At 45.0% G+C, this 17,657-nt stretch overlaps 1 protein-coding gene across 3 annotated transcripts in view; it reads right to left on the bottom strand.

The window, feature by feature from the left end:
- Window positions 1–17,657, bottom strand: part of SMOC2 (SPARC related modular calcium binding 2) — a 198,333-nt gene that overhangs the window by 47,170 nt on the left and 133,506 nt on the right. For all 3 annotated transcript variants that reach the window (XM_077120876.1, XM_077120877.1, XM_077120878.1), the window contains exon 9: window positions 6,373–6,455. In XM_077120876.1, the coding sequence (XP_076976991.1) occupies window positions 6,373–6,455 (83 nt within the window). The remainder of the gene's footprint in view (window positions 1–6,372; window positions 6,456–17,657) is intronic.

Here is a 17,657-nt window from a genome sequence, read left to right as displayed (position 1 = left end):
ATTTGGTCTGACAGTTGAAATCAGGGGAGCTGATGTTTTTAACTGGCGAAATAATGACATCCCATATTGTCTCTGAAAGAGCCTCAAGGCTGCAGAATAAACTTTTCCACTGGCTGTTAAATCCACTTTGGAGGAAAGGTAAATATTGAAGTTTTTAAAGTACCATGTAATCCTTTGCTCAAACACTTAATTCAGAATCAAATTACCTTTTGGAAACTATACAAGGTGTGCTTAGGTCAAGGTAAGTATCGTGTTTTGCTACCTCAGAAATGCATAACTAATTTTGAAAGAAAAGAGGAGAGCTACAATGCTACTCAAAAAGTCGAGGGGCTTTTAGGGTTTCTGTTGGAGTCAGAGATGAAATGTGCAGTCTCCGGGGCCCGAGAGAAGAGAATTCCACTGCTGTGTTGGGGGTGAGAAGGCTGTGGGGGGTGTGAGAAGGCTCGTGGGGGTGTGAGAAGGCTCATGGGGAGGTGAGAAGGCTCGTGGGGGGTGAGAAGGCTGGGGGTGGTGTAAGAAGGCTCGTGGGGGTGGTGAGAAAGCTTGTGGGGGGGTGAGAGAGCTCGCAGGGGTGTGAGAAGACTCGTGGGGGAGAGTGAGAAGACTCTGTGCTTCGTGTGTTCTTGGGCCCATCTTCGCAAGGGTGCCGCGGCCTGGAGCCCGCAGGCCGGGGGCTCTGCGCGTGGGCTTCGGGGGCTGACCAGGAAGCAGCTGCGCAGGCTCCCAAAGTTATTTATTTCGATTTTACTTTAAATAAACTGTGGTCCCTCAGTGCTCTATGCGAGTCCCGAGAGGCCGTTCGTCTCCCGAAAGCGAGCCAGGCGGGTGGCCGTGCTGTCGCCCAGGCTCACCTCGGGCGCTGCCCTCTGCCCCACACAGCGAGAGGGACGCGTGCACGCTGCCCCCCCGTGTGCACCGCGCTCCTCAGCCACACCACACAGGCTGCCCGGCCGCGCCGGACTCTCCTGAAGTCAGGGGACCGAAATTTCACAGACACACTGAACTCAGAGCCGCTTTTCATGTAAAATGAGGCTCTCCACACCCCCATTTCTTTGAGACTGATGCCACACGCACTCAAATTAGTTCAAACCACCTGGTTAGTAAGTCAAAGTTCATGACATCACTCAGTATAGAAGGTTCAAAAATGTATTATTAGTATAGTAGGAAAAGGAAAGCTGCACCCTGCCCTTACTGACAGATGCCTTTAGGAATTCTCGTGTCTGCCCCTTGCTGCTGCGGCGTGCAGAGTGGCGGAGAAACTTCAGGACACGGCCCCCACCCGTGGGAGGGCAGTGAGGGCAGGCTGGACCCAGTAAGTCAGGCTTGGCAGTGCTGCCAGAACCTGAAGCCACAGGGACCCGGGGAGGCAGCGCCCAAAGGGGCAGGAGTCAGGGAAGCAGCTGTGGGAAGCTGAGAGCTGAAGGCGGAGCCGCAAAGGAAAGGGGACAGCAAGTGTCCAGGCCCCTGAATGCAGGGACAGGGCAGGGCTAAGGGCTCTCCAGCGGGAATGGAAGGACACGGAGGGAGCTGGAAAAGAGGAATGGAAGGCCAGGGGTGTCTACCAGAGTGCAGTTACAGACAGCAGAGCAAAATGAGATCAATTTGCAGCAGGGAGAGGGTACGGTTTAATGCCTTCGTTTACAATTTCCACCACACCTAGTTTTTCACTTCTTCCAAGATCATGTGGCAGCCCCCAAGGAATCGACCCGCTAAAGAAGGGTATTCACGAGCCAACATGACCTAATCGTCAACAGGAAATCCACCTGGCAGGGTCTTGGTCTCTCTCTCATGGCCCGCTGGGGGCCCCCAAGACTAAAGGGTCATTTTCTGCCAGTTGGCATGAGCTGGAAAACCTGCTAACTGTTCTACATGTGATGTAAAGAAGTATTTAGCAGCCATTGAACCCACCAAAACAAATGAACTGTATATGGAAATACTGTCACGTTAACATGGAAAAGAAACTTACTCCAGTAACTCGTCAGTCAAAAGTTAGAAAGCAACTTAAAATAAAAGCTGCACCTTTTAAGAAGAAAATCTATTAGCCTTGAAGGGACTCAAAGTGTTCACTTGCTCACTTGAGCTGTATTACTTGGCAAACGTACTTCTGTTTTCCTAACCAAGAGCAGCTGCTCTCCTGGAGTTATTTTAAGACCTTCTTGTTTTTCCCTAATAAGGCTAATTATCTCCAAATAATCGCCATGATTGAGTGGTTATGAGCAGGACATTCACAAACATCTACAAATGATATGCTGACCTTCACAGGGTCTGCAGGACACCTTCGGGTGCCTCAGAAGTCTGGTCTCCACTGCAGTGCAGGCAAGGAAGTGACCCGTGCTGGGGGCGCCTGGCCTGCTCCCAGGGCTGAGCCCCTGCGCGCTGGGGGATGGACGCCTCTTCTCGGGCCCCTGAGCTGCTGAGTCAGGACGTTGGCGCCACTCGCAGGGGCGCATGTACCCTCCAGGCCAGCCCCATGGCACCCCTTCAGGTCGTAAATGCTCCCTACAAGATGAATGCCCGGTTCCACCTCTAACCCAAGAAGCTGGGTCTAATGATGGGCAGCTCCATTCCACCATGACAACAGCCTCCCTGCGATGCACAAAGAAGCAACAAGAGACGCTGCCGTGTGTCACAGCAAACTCAGCTAGTGGGCAGCGGGCCCTGACGGTGCTATTAATAAATTACATTTATATTACATGGGAGAAACTGTGAAAAGGACAGTCCACCTCTCTTTGCAAGTAACGTAGTTCTGTATTCTCACATATATATAAGAGAGAGAAAGAATGTGTCTTGGACCTTCATGAAATATTTAAGTACAAATGACATATTTTGAAGCTTATATGGGATAATTAAGATCAGTTAAAAGCAGAAAACATTTATTGAGGGCTTCTAATGTACTAAATTCATTATAGCCTTCAAGGAAAAAAAAAATCTACCAATGTTCAAATCTGGCTTCAAAAGCGAACATTATACCAGAAAACAGAATTCTCGCCTCAGCATCAGGAAAACTACAATTCAACTACTGAGTACCTTCTAAGGGTAAGGGGTTGTGTGTACAAAAGAGTAGACGCTAGAAATCTTCATGGAGTATTTGTATTTTCACCTTCACGATCTGCCCCCCACCAGTACTCTCAGTCCTCTCTCCTCTTTCTCTCTCTTCTCTCTCTCTCTCCCCCCTCTCTCCTTTCATCTCCTTTCTCTCTCTTTCTCCCCCCTTTCATCTCCTCTCTCTCCTCTCCTCTACCTCGCTTTCCTTCTCCCTCCCCTCTCAGCCTCTCTCTCTCTCCTCTTCTCTCTCCCCTCCCCTTTCATCTCCTCTCTTTCTCTCTCTTCCTCTCTCTCTCCCCCCCTTTCATCTCCTCTCTCTCTCTCTCTCTCTCTCTCTCTCTCTCTCTCTCTCTCTCTCTCTCTTCTCTCTCTCTCTCTCCTCTCTCTCTCTCTCTCTCTCCTCTCCCTCCTCTACCTCTCTTTCCTTCTCCCTCCCCTCTCAGCCTCTCTCTCTCTCTCTCTCATCTTTCCAAGATACAGAAATAAGCCTGATTCATGAAGCAGAAAGCAAGCTGATCACTCACATAGAGAAACTTGGTATAATAAAAACAAAGCCATCCATAGATTCCTCAACCCTGCATCAACGGGAAGACAAAGGGTAAGTGTGGAGCTGGGAAATGACTCATGACCTCTAAAACAAGAGCATGTTAGAATGAGCAAAGGAAAACTAATTCTGAGCAATTGTTTCCACATAGTGTTGGTACTAAACGAAAAATAGGATTAGAAATATGCAGTGCTTGAGAAAATTTCAGTTTGGAGGAAACAGAGCAAGGGATATCAAGAAATATTTACTTGTCATATTTTGCATGATTTAATCTTTTGTGAAGGTTAAATAGAAATTAGGCTTTATAAAGATTTTTGTATGGCAAAAGATAAAACAGTGGGTGAGCAGCCTTTCTTGTGTGTGATGTCATGACCTGCATTTATGGAAATGCCTTTTGATGCAATCTGCAGCCTTACCAAGGCATTCCTGTTTCCTTGTTAGCCTTCCCAGGTGACAGGCACTGCACCCCTTATAAACGCACCCTCACATGTGCAAGCCCCCCGAAGCAAAAACAGTTACTGGGGTTTACAATTAAGAATACAGTTTCAGAAACAACAAAACCACATTTTTCTTACCTCCCTTAATTTTTCAAGCATTAAAAAAATCACAGGTGAAGTCTGCTAAAACAAACCAATAAGTACAAAAAGGGGTGTGTAGGCTTTTGTAACTTTTAAAACTGATGTATCTACAAAACAAAACAAAAAAATAAAACATACACACACATCTCCAGAGAATCAGAGTAGATGGCCGCACAGTCTCCCACGGACCTGCAAGCACAAACCTAACACCAAATTCATGCCCATGAATATAATAAGGAACAGCAATGACAAAATCTTTTTTTAAATAGAGGAACACAATGAAATAAAAAAATCAGCATATTCCCAGAATGGTGAATCAATCTCAGTTTCTTACTTTGGAAAATAAAAAGTACCTATCATCATAATGACTATTTGAAGTTAAGAAGAGTAACTATATAAGTGAAATTGTTTCATTGCTTCTAGAGTCTCAAAGAAACCCGCTGGAGACAGTTTAAGATGCTGCATTATTATCCAGAAGTTAAGACTTTCAAAAAATGACTTAATACAACAGAAACTGCCCCTTTTAATGAAGTTCACCTATTTGTATATCTAAGACCCTAAGACAGGAACAAAAGAGACACTTCAGTGGTGACCTCTAGTAAGAAGTAATGCCATTTAAAATAGCCGTTCATCTCGCTCCCTGCATGGCTGCCCAGGCACCCTCAGGCCACGAGCCGAGGAAGGCGCTATCTCTGCACGCCCAGCAAGCTCCCTCTTCCCCAGGAACCACGATGCAGCTGCAGAAAGGACGGACTAACTTTGGGTAACGTGGGTAATTGACAGACTATTCTCCTTCTTCTAGGAATCAAGTTCTGGTTACCCTTGCCAGAGGAGTGTTCCTGGGTTTCTGTAACATGTTTCCAAAAGTATTTCGTCCTTGATATCATGTTGCCTTCCTGACAAGACCAGGGGACCCCTGGGCAGGAATTGTGCTGTGCTTCCCCTAGGCTGCATTCTGTCACCTCTGCTTCCTCTACATCACGTACTTTCATTCACAATGCTATGTGACGGACATAGGAATGAATCATTGACATATCCACAGATATTCTGGTCTTCTCTTTCTTTTGTTGAGAGGCAGAAAGACATTTTTACATTCCATAAGTTAAACCCTCTTCACTGATGATAGTACAAGTAATGCAAACACTGCAGAGGAACTTATTCCAACTTTGCCCACATCCGAGATCAAAAGCGCTCCCTAAACTAAGGACCACATAGAATGTGTTTTTTTCACAGTCTGTGAGGCTTACACAGCCTGGAGATATTTAAAGGAAAGAAAAAAGATCAAAATGAAACAAAATAGCAACTACTGAAACAAAATAGCAACTTGAAACAAAATAGCAACATCTTACTGATGCAATCAGGTCACCATCTGGTGTAGGAGACCCCAGTGGGGACTTCCTTATCTTATAAAAAAACTTATAAAAAATGAGCTGCTGGGACCAGCTGGGCTGGCCCTGCCTGCAAGGACAGGTCATTCCTAAAGCAGCGGTTCCTACCTGTCATAAACTGCTGGGAGGACTGCAGCCCCTGGAAGGCTTTTCGGCTGGACTCTTGAAAGTAATCATGTTTGGCGTATCGCAACACCTTTTACTTTTTGATGAAGGAGACATTCACAAAGCATCTTTTTGTGAAGATATTTTTAAAGATTTTTAAGTTTTAACTCTCTGCCTCTGTTTAATTTCAAAATTTTCATCCAGTTAAAATTATTTGACACAGAATCAATTCATGGTTTTCAAAATCTAAACTTCAGCTACTTGAACTGTTGATTCAATTTAAAAGGAAAATCAGAAAATGACATTGGAATCACTGCTTTCCCTTTTAGGGAAAATAAATAAAGGAACCTTTTGGATGTACATTTCAAAAGCATCTAAAAGTTCTGCAGTTGTAATATGATTTGAGACATTTTTTTCTTCCCTTAAATATGTAATCATAGAGCTGACGATGCTTCTAACTCTTCCAGCCACGAGTGTGTCGCCGTGAGAGGCCCAGAGTGTGCTTTACCTGCAGGTTCAGGTGAGCCCAGGTGGGTCCCAGCGCCTGCTGGGAGAAGGTTCCGGAAGCCGCCCAGTCAGGGCCCCTAGAGCAGACGCCCAGCCCCTTCACAACCAGGATGTACTGATGCTTTCTCACCCTCAGTTTCCAGAAACCTCCGTGTGGCAGCGACAGCGTCCCCACCCCACCCCACCCACGGGCCTGGCCACTCACCCTGTAGCTGGCGACCCTTGTACAGGTCCCGTGCTCTGGCCGGCTGCGCCCGGGCCGTGCTGTCACACTTCGGCTGCTCATACCTGCAAGGGTGGGGGCAGAGGGGGCGGGAAGGAAAGACAGAGGAACGGGTGTGAGACCGGGGACGTGTGCCCGCTCGTCTCCTGTGCTCCCAGGCTGTGCGTCTCCTAAGCGCATGGCAACCTCTAGCTCCCACGGCGTCCACCACTTACTACTCGTTTTGTTTTACCTTGGGGGACACTGAAAAGAGTTAAACTTAGAGAGCCCGATGCACCGGAAAAGGCGCACTGTGATTCCTGTCATCTCACAGGGCTGTCTCTCAAATCCGGTGCCTCATTCATTCATTCCACAGACCCCTGCGGATGCCTCCCTTGGTCTGGGCACTGCCCGAGGCGGGAGAAATGCAGACTAGTGGGCAGCTGTGAGACGCTGCCCCTCGGAGCTCCAACCTCAAAGAGCACAAGGAACCAAAGCACCCGTTTCTGGAGGGTGAATTCACCATCATGCCTTCACCCAGAGTCGATCCTCTCACAGGCACATCCCAGATGATGACTAGGCATGAACCAGGCACAAAGGGCGCGGACCCCCCAGACGGTGCGTGATGGCCTTGCCCAATGTAAGAGACCTCCTTCCAGCCTGCCTGCCTCCTGCGCTCCTCCCCGTCGCCAGCCCTGCGGCACAGCCCCCCGTGGGCTCCCCATGACACCCCTGGCACATCTAAGTCCGTCTTGGCTCCTGAGGCTCAAGGACCAGGTCACGCCCGCCCGGGAAGTGCAGCAGGCGAGGCGCGGGAAAGCTACAGAACCGCCTAGTCCAGTCTCGAGGGCTCCGGGACGACGTCCTGGAGACTGGGAATGGCAACCAGGGGCCGGTCAGGAGGAGGGGGCAGGCGGAATGTTCTAGGTCCAGAGGGCTTATTCTCAGGAAGTGAGCAGAAGCTGTGCGACTCCTCATGCTCTCGTCTGCCCTCTTGTCCACTTCTCAACTCTCTAAGAAAGGGGCCAAGATCGCGTTTACTTCCAGGGATCACCTTAGAGTTTCCTTTTCAATTATTTACTTTTTTTCCAATCACAAAAAGTAAAAGCAAAAGCTGTTTTGTAAGAGGTGCTTTTTAAAACCCTTCTCCTGGTCCCGCAGAGAGCTCAGGCCCGTCCCGGGGAGAGCGTGGAGTGCTGGCTGCATCCCCTCACGACGAGCACGCCCTGCTCCCCTGGCCTCACACCTCTCCGATTCCAGAAAACCCAACACCCTGTTCACACAAGCATAATACGTCTTTCGAAATGTTATTTTCGAAACTGAAGAATCCCTGACACACTCAAGCACACAGTTAAGCTATCAAGTTTTGACCCAAAAGCCAGTAACCTGTATTTTTTCACCTCGCAGGGGTGCCCAGGAACAGATGACAGAGAAACCACTGCGATGAGCTGTGCGGACTCTGGGCCAAGGCCCCATGACCGAGGCCGGGCACCTCCTGACGCAGCTGTGACAGCCCCAGGTAGAAGGGAATAAAGCATTTCAGAAAGAGAACATGAATAAAAGAATCCAGTTGAATGATGGAGTTATTAAGCTCTGATTTGTTAGTCATGCATGTTAAAATCGGGAGAATGTGGACAGTTGAGAAATCTGCTTTTTAGGCGGTGGGTCAGCATCTGTCAGTGAGGCTGGAACAGGTTGAATTGGCATCTGTGTTCGATGTGAAAAACAAGCAAATGCCACAGCTCCTAATGAATCAGGTGGGACTGAACGGCGGAATTCTCAGCAGAAGCCAAAGGGCCTACTCATTCTTGAAGAGTGTCTCAATCCTGCTGAGTCTCGGGCCATACCTGCAGCACCGTGGGCTGCTGAGCAGTGTCAGGAAAATTGAACTCTTAATATGGACTTTGTGCAGAGGCACCAAAACGCTTCATCTTCCAGCCCTCAGTTCATTCATACAGGTGGTAGGAGATGGCATTATTTCAGTCCCCCATTCTGACTCTTACAGCCATGCAGCAGCCTAGAAGCTAGCCATGTCCCAAGAAGCAGAGTTGATGCCTTTGAAGTCTCAAACAAAAAGAAATTCAAATTTGGCTTTTCCGTCCATTGCCACTCTACTCAATAGTGTTTATTTTAACTTATTTGTATGAGTTAAAAATGAACATCTCTTGACTGTCAAGTTGCCCATCAGATACCAGGCTCCTCTCAAGGAAGGAACGAGATTCATCCCCGCAATCGTGCGCACCCACCAGGGAGACAGCTGGCTCCCAGGTCCGCGAGAGGACCTGCCCTAACAAGGGAAACCAGCCCAAAGTCTGATGGCAGATGGACAAGCCCTTTTCGCAGCTGTCACGAAAGTGAAAGAGAAATCTCTGCTTGTGGGCACTAATGTAGGAGCTGGCAGGCAGCCCGATCCCGGCTGGATCTAATAACCCATTTCCCCACCGCTAATTAAAGTGGGCCGAGTTGAAACACGCCACTCTCCTCCTGCTGCTCCACCTCTAACGCGGACGGCATGCTGGGGGACCCCCTCTCTCAGAGGGTGCTGTAAACTATCACAAAGAGAACCAAGAGATGCCAAACACCCCACTTCAGCTCATATTTTCCTTCTAAATGATCCTCTCAACTAGAATTCTGAGTTGGAAGGAAGCTGGTCTCTGCCCCTGGGAGGGAAAATTCTCAGTGTTGATTAGCCTTATCAATCAATACCAACATTCACACATTTCATTTACCTTGCATGGTGACACAAAGAAAAGAGAGTTAAATTATAAGTGAAAATGCATCGTATATTTATAGAATCATGCTGCTGTTTTCCTTTACATTTCTTCCCCACTTGTAATGGCTAATTTCACGTGTCAGCTTGGTTAGGTGATGGTGTCAGTCATCTGTCAAGCAAGAATTGGCCTGAATGTTGTTGTCAGAATATTGTGTGAATGATTTTAATCTACATGAGCTGATTGCATCTACAGCTGATTGTATCTACCATCAATAAAGAACATGCCCTCAGCAATGTATATAGTCTCTTGATCCAATCAGTTGGAGGTCTTAACAGCCAGAACTAAGGGTTTCAAAAGCCAGAGAAAGAATTCCTGCCTCAACTTCAGCCAGCTCCTCTGTGTAATTCAGACCCAACTTCAGCATCACCTTTATTGGAGTTTCCAGCTAGCAGCCTTTCCTACAGAATTTGGACTTGCCACTCCCCAAGGTCACATGAACCAACTCCACATAACTAATTTCTTTTATATATATATCCTGTCAGTTCAAGCTTTCTGCAGAACCCTGACTAATCAGAAAATATGGTAAATGATTCAAGGAAGCAAATATTTGAATTGTCTATTCAAACACAAATCAAAATTATAAAGTATCTCCCTGGAACTGCATATTTCAAGAAATCATTAAGAAATAGCATCTATGTAACAGAGAATATTTAAATAGTAATGAACAGGACTTTCTGGGACATGGCTTCCCACTCACAATAGCACCAGTGGGAAACCAGAACTGCTTAAGCTTGCCTGGCCCGTAGCCCCTCATATGCCCCTTAGTATAAGTTATTGTGTTTGGTTTTTCTACCATCTATACCTCCTTGGGCGACTGGTTTAAACCAATGAAAACTAAGGACATTTTTTCTTGACAGCCATGGGTTAAGTGATGGGCTACAATCCATTCTGGCCAATTATCAATGAGGTAAAATCTGCTAGGGGACCTCTAGGAAAGTCTCCTTTTGACTCTAAGTAGGAGAAAGGCATGGGCTTGTGTCCTGTGGTCACTGCTGTCCCGGGAGCAGCAGGGGCCCCTGCTGAGGGCAGAGCCCAGACAACGAGCAGGTGGGGCAGTGGTCTCCAGGAGCCTGTGTCCTGCGTGATACGATGACGTCAGCCAACATGGAGCCTGCCCCTGCACCTCTCACGTGAGACAGTATGCTCCCTCTTATGGGACAGGCTTCTCACAACCTGGAATACGATATTTCCAACTGATACACCTCCACCTGTTGTAGATAACTGAAACACACATGGCACGGGGGTCTCTACTTCGCAGAGCAGCTAGCATGGCTTCCCCTGCCTGGGGTGTCTCTGATAGGCCCTGTCCCCAGCAGGGTTCTGTGTGGTACGTGGGGTGTGCAGATCCCACCCCAACCTCCCCCAGCTGCTGTCTGGACCTCCCCATGCAGCCCCGCGGCCGGCGGCTCCCATGGAGCCTGGAGGTGGAGGCAGCCCAGCACCCACCGCAGAGACCCGCTGGGCCTGGTAGCCATGGGGACCATGAATAGCCGTCCCATCAGGGGCAGTGAACAACGGTTCCCTGCAATCGGCTCCCCTGCCCCGCACTCCGCCAGCAGCCCCCACCCCACGGTGCACCCCATCTCCCCACGGCTGCTGCAGTGGGGGGAGGGGCAGGCCTGAGGGAGGAGGGGCCTCAGGAGCACCTGATGGCAGGGGGCAGAAAGTGCAGGCAGGCTAACTCCTATTTGCCTATGGTTTTTAAAAACATATTTGTTCCATATTCTTATTATTAACATTATTTTTATTTACATATAGTACATATTTAGATTTTTATTTTTATTGACTTTATTTTTTATTTTTCTTTATTTTCTCTCACTTCTGTGGGTACCAGTCTGAATTCATTCCCAATATGCCAGGTTTATACCAGGAATGCAAGGGTGGTTAAACAACAGAAAATCAATAATATAATATAGCACATTAACAAATTGAAAGGAAAAATCACATGATCCTTTCGACTGATACTGAGAAAACATTTGACAAAATCCGGCATCCTTTCCTGATAAAACAATTCGAAAGGTAGGAATCAGAGGAAACTTTCTAAATATCGTAAAAGGCATATATGAAAAACCCATAACCAACATCATAGTTAACGATGAGAGACTGAAAGCCTTCCCCCTGAGACTGGGGACGAGACGAGGATGCCCTCTGTCACCACTACTATTCAACATTGTATTAGAAGTCCTAGCGGGAGGAAATAGACAGGAGAAAGAAATAAAAGGCATCCAAATAGGAAAGGAAGAAGAAAAACTTTCATTATTTGCAGATGACATGATCCTATACTCAGAAAAGCCTGAAAGATCTATGACAAAGCTACTTGAGCTAATAAAAAATTCAGGAAAGCGGCAGGATAGAAAATTAATGTACAAAAGTCAGTAATGGTTCTATACAAAAGTAATGACGTATCTGAGGAGACAAACAAGGAAAAAATTTCATTCGAAATAGTGAGCAAAAGAATTAGGTGTCTAGAGCTAAGCCTGACCAGGGATGTCAAGGACATGTACACAGAAAACAATATAAGATTGCTAAAAGAAATAAAAAATATAACCTAAACAGATGGAAAGACATTCCATGCTCATGGATAGGAAGGTTGAATGTGGCTAAGATGTCAATTCTACCCAAATTGACCTGAAGATATAATGTAATACCAATCAAAATCCCAACAACCTACTTTGAAGACAAGGAAAAGTCAGTTATCAAATTTATTTGGAAAGGGAAGAGACTTTGAATCGTTAAAGATAACCTGTAAAAGAAATACAAAATGGGAGAACTAACACTTCCTGACCTTATACCTGCACAAAGACAGAAGTATTCACCAATGAATTGAATCGATAGTGTGGAGAAAAACCACCAAATCTATGGACAATTGATCTACGATAAGGCCCCCAAATCCACTGAACTGGGACAGAATAGTCTTTTCAATAAATGGGCATAGGAGAATTGGATATCAATAGCCAAAAGAACGAAAAAGGACCCTTATTTTATACCCTATACAAAAAGTAATTCAAAATGGATTAAAGACCTAAAATAAGAGCCAATACCATAAAACTTCTGGAAGAAAATATAAGGAAACATCTTCAAGATTTAGTAACAGGGAGCAGCTTCTTAAACTTACACCTAATGCACGAGCAGTGAAAGAAAAATACAGATAAACGGGAACTCCTTAAAATCAAATCTTCTGTACCTCAAAGTATTTTGTCAAAAAGGTGAAGAGGCAGCCAACTCAATGGGAGAAAATATTTGGAAATCACATATCGGATAAAGGCTTGATAGCCTGTACGTAAAGAAAGTACATGAAGTACTTAAACGTGAGGGAAGGGACAGAAGGGGGGTAACTGATCAGTGGGATTATGAGTCACGCTGCCATACAGAAGCTGTATACGACTGAAAGGGTGTGTACAGCGCCATGAATCCCACCGATTAAATCTGCAGTAAGTCCGCACATGAGCTGTTTCAGAAGTTTGATATTAGACAAAGAGTCAATGGTAGAGGGGTATGGGGGAGAACTAAACATGCATGCTACGGCCAGCAGTTAACAGGAAGACCTCGCAGCACTACCAGGGGTAACTAAATTGGGGGGGGGGGCAAATGATAAGGAGTAATTTTGATTTGATAGCTGGTGACATTGTGTTGAACAGTTCTTTGTCTCGACGAACCAATGAAAATTGTCCAAAATTGAGAGTGCTGCTGAGTGTATGACCACATGAGGATACTGTGAGAAATGGTTTGTTTATTTTGGACATCATCCATGGTGCCCAAAAGAAGGAGGGAGTCAAAGAGAACAATGACTGAGAAGGAGAACGGTGAACTGTCACACATTTAAGGAATGTGTGACATTCCTTAATGTCACACATAATGAAGGAATATGGTGTGGCTACAAAAAGGAAGGACATGAAGAGACATGCAACGAACTGAATAAACCTCGGGGACAATGTATTCTGCAAAATAAGCCAGAAACAGAAGAACAAATAAGTTAAGATCTCTTTCAAAAATACTTATATTGCGGCCTAGACTGTGAGCCTTAGAGCCGCTACACTAGGGCTACACTAGTAGCTACAGTACAACGAGTCTGATGTTGTGAATGTATTTCTAGATTCTGAGACCCTGAGCTGTACGGGCATCAGCTGGTGTTTCCCTGGAACTCTGAGTAACCCTGTGATACTTCAGACCCAGAAACGGAGAGCTGCAGCCTTGAAAGTTGGCAAAGTATACAATAACAGTTAAAGTAACCGAAAAAGAGATCAGGCCCAGTTTGAGATAAAAACAAAGTCAGTATGGCAGGGACCAAGGTAAATGAGAATGCAGGGTAGAAAACGATACTGTATGTGCCCTAGACCCTCACCTACTGTAGGAGGCCAAAGGCAGAGGTTTACTGCGCCTAGAACTGAAATTCTCTGTGCACATAACCTAAATCCACCTGTCTAGGCAGATAAACAACCCAAGCTCCTGGAGTCCCGAATGGGAATGAGGACTTGTAATTCTCTACAGCTTAATAAAATACCTGGATACATCCCAGAGTATGGTGGGCTGATAATCAAAGAGTATTGGTAGAGCCCCTTGAGGGTCCAAAGGAAAAAAAATGCAACTATTAAACTTTCCCATCTGGGAAACCCCAGGTACCCTGTCAACCATTTGGGGAGCCCAAGGAAAACAGGCCAAGCCCTTGATTTTGAGGCTTGCCCTTATGAAACTTAGTTCTGTAGCAGAGAAGCTAAGACTACCTCTAATGAGGCCTAAGGGTGGCTTCTAGGAAACCTCTTTTGTTGCTCAGATGTGGCCTCTCTCTCTAAGTCCAGCTCTGCAAGGAAAATCATTACCCTCCCCCATAAACACACACAGGACATGACAATTAGGGGTGAAAGTCTCCCTGACAACGTGGGACATGACTCCCAGGGATGAGTCTGGCCTTAGCACCACGAGATTGACAATGCCTTCCTGACAAAAAGGGGGGAAGGAAGTGTAATAAAATAAGGCATCAATGGCTAAGAGAGAGCAAATAGAGTCAAGAGTCTATTCTGAAAGTGAATCCTATGCAAGCTTCAGTTAGAACCAATTGTCATGGTTTGCTAAACTCCAACGAATATCACTCCTGATAGCTCTTTCTTTTTAAATATTTTTATTTAAAAACAAACAATGCACTGAGAACCAAAAATGGATATCTCAGTTAGCATAACTAAATGCATATTTAAATACAGTACCCAATACTCATTGTAAAACCTATGTTTGCGCAGTAAGTTTCATAAACCAATTTGAAATTAAGGCAACGAGGACAAACTCCTGTTAACTCTTAAAAATACCCAGGGCTGAAACTGAGGTGCTATAAAAGTTTCATGCATTCAGTTTGTTGTCCTGGAACTTATAATTTTCAGAGGGTTCCTAGACCAGGTAAGTCCTGAAACTTAGAGGGACCAGCCTCTCTAAGATTATCAGCTAATTGCATCCCCCATCCTTTAGTACGGACACCCCTTCTCAACATGAAAAGTTAGCATGAGCGTTCTCTAAGATCCCTATGTCTTAGGAGAAGGTCAAAGGAGGAGGAGGAGGAATAACACAGACAACAAGATGCAGCAAACGAGTGAGACTGCCAAATCACAGTACTGACATTTCTTCCCGCCTCAGTATTTTGGAGCAACTATCACAACAAACTCTGAAATCTGTTCTGCACTACTTGTTGAAGTGCACTTTCAAAATTATTCCTTTTTCTTTATTTTCTGTGTATATATGTTATATTTCACAATAAAAAATGATTTTAAAAAAAGGAAAGAAATGCAGCTTCAAAAGTCATAGGAGAGGCCCCTGACTCTCTGGCAGCCCCTTCCCCAGCCCCTCCCAGTGCGGTTTGGAAGCTACCTGGACCCCACTGTAGGTCAGCAGCATTGTTCTAGCTGGGAAGACTCCCCAGGAAAATCCTCTTAAGACCACCTCCCCCCAAATCTGCCCTTCAGGCAAAAGCATCTAGGAATAGTTAAAGCAGTGTAAGAAACAATAAGTCAAACAGCCATGAGTGAAGGCTTACCTGCTGTAAGTCCTACAGTGGAGTACCCAGGAGACAGAAAAGGTATGTCACAGGGAGCAGAGAAGGCATTCGAATTCCTGTTACCAGGGGCATTGCTCAGGCTACTAGCAAGGACAAGCCTAGGACAAGACACAGGCTCGGAACGGACAGGAAGACCCTACTCTTCGCATTAGTGCCAGGCTGATCTGATTGACAGGAAGTATGAACTGGGAAAGGGACACCAGTCAGTGCAGAGACTGTAACAGGCGTTTTTTTTTTGCATTGCTTTGTTAGGTCTTGTAAACTCTTGGCACTCAAGGAAATCTCTAACACAATGCCAGCTAGATACAATCTCAAGAAAAGGACAGCTCATGGACGAAATACTGGAATTAACATTTAAAAATTTTTAAATGTGTAGTGTATAACAAAAAAATTATAATACAAAACAAAAAAACAGGAAATGATGGCCCATCCAAAAGAGACAATAAAAATACAGAAAACATCAATGAAGCAGACCAGACTATAAAAATACCAGACACAGACTTTAAAAATTGATTCTTGTGCTGGTTTGAAAGGATATATGTCCCCTAGAAAAGCCATGTTTTAATCAAAATCCCATTTTGTAATGGCAGAATAATCCCTATTCAATACTGTATGTTTGAAACTGTAATCAGATCATCTTCCTGGAGATGTGATTTAATCAAGAGTGGCTGTCAAACTGGATTAGGTGATGATATGTCTCCACCCATTTGGGTGGGTCTCGATAAGTTTTTGGAGTCCTATAAAAGAGAAAACATTTTAGAAAATTGAAGAGATTCGGAGAGAACAGAGAATGATGCAGCACCACAAAGCAGAAGGTCCACAGCCAGTGACCTTTGGAGATGAAGGAGGAAAATGCCTCCTGGGGAGCTTCATGAAACAGGAAGCCAGGAGAGAAAGCTAGCAGATGACACCGTGCTCGCCATGTGCCCTTCCAGATGAGAGTGAAACTGTGACTGTGTTCACCATCTGTCTTCTCACTTGAGAGAGAAGCCCTGAACTTCATTGGCCTTCTTAAACGAAGGTATCTTTTCCTGGATGCCTTAGATTGGACATTTCTATAGACTTGTTTTAATTGCAACATTTTCTCGGCCTTAGAACTGTAAACTAGCAACTCATTAAATTCCCCCTTTTAAAAGCCATTCCATTTCTGGTATGTTGCATGCCGGCAGCTAGCAAACTAGAATAACCCTCAACATGCTCATGGAGATAGTGGAAAATACAGAGAATTAACTAATGGATATCATGAAAACAATGAATGAACCATGTTAGAATGTCAATAAAGAGATAGAAATTTTAAAAGGGACCAAACCAAACTGCCTGTGTTGAAGAATACAATAACTGAAATGAAAATTCCCGAAAGGGTCTCAAGAGCAGATTGGCACAGGCAGAAGAAAGAATCAGTGAACTTGAAGACAAGAAAATTGAAATCAGTCAGGCTGAGAAGCAGAAAAACAAGAATATGAAGAAATGAAACAGCCCAGGAGTGCCATGGAGCGTCATCAAGCATACTAACACATGCATTATGGGAGTCCAGAAAGAGGAGGGAGAGATAAAGGAGCACAAGGAATCCTGAATGAAATAATGGCAAAACCTTCCCATATTTATGAAAAGATGTGAATATGCACATCCAGGAAATCCACCATACCCCAAACTGGATAAACCTGAAGGGAAATACTTAGGAGTCAAGCTATTGAATGAAAAGACAAGGAGAGAGCTCTGAAAGCTACAAGAGAAAAATGACATGGTACATACAAAGAATCTTAATAACATTAAGTTAAATTTTCTCATCAGAAACCCTGAAAGCAAGAAGACAGTGGGATGAAATAGCTAAATTGCTGCAAGAAAACAACTTCCAACCAAGCTTTTTTTTTTTTTGCATGGGCAGGCACTGGGAATTGAAGCTGGGTCTCCAGCATGGCAGGAAAGAACTCTGCCACTGAGTCACCATTGCCTGCCCCAACCAAGCATTGTATATACAACATGCTGTCCTTCAAAAATGAAGGAGTTTATCACCACTATAGCTGCCCTGTGGGAAATGCTAAAGGAGAACTTCAGATTGAAAGGAAGAAGACTAGAGAGCGGATCAAACCAACAGAAGGAAATAAATACCACTGCTAAAGCTAACTATAAGTGCCAATACTATTGTATCATAATTTTAGGTTTATGAAAGTGGCATTAATGGAAGAACTGAGAGACAAAAAGTTATAAAGGTTGGAAAGACCATGTAACAAAATGACAAAAGAAAGTTTTGCCTTTTCAGTAGTTACTTTAAATGTAAATGTAAATGGATTAAACTCTCCAGTCAAAAGGCAGAGACAGGCAGGATGCATAAAAAGAAATACAACTGTATACTGCTTACAAGAGACCCACCTTAAATTCAAATACTTTGGCAGGCTGAAAGTGAAAGGGTCGAAAAACATATACCATACAAATAGTAAACAAAAGAGAGCTGGGGTAGATAAACTAATCAGATAATA

Source organism: Tamandua tetradactyla, chromosome 11 (assembly GCF_023851605.1).
Source record: "Tamandua tetradactyla isolate mTamTet1 chromosome 11, mTamTet1.pri, whole genome shotgun sequence".
NCBI lineage: Eukaryota > Metazoa > Chordata > Mammalia > Pilosa > Myrmecophagidae > Tamandua > Tamandua tetradactyla.
Note: the sequence above shows the minus strand (reverse complement) of the source record. Positions and strands in the feature narration are given on the sequence as shown.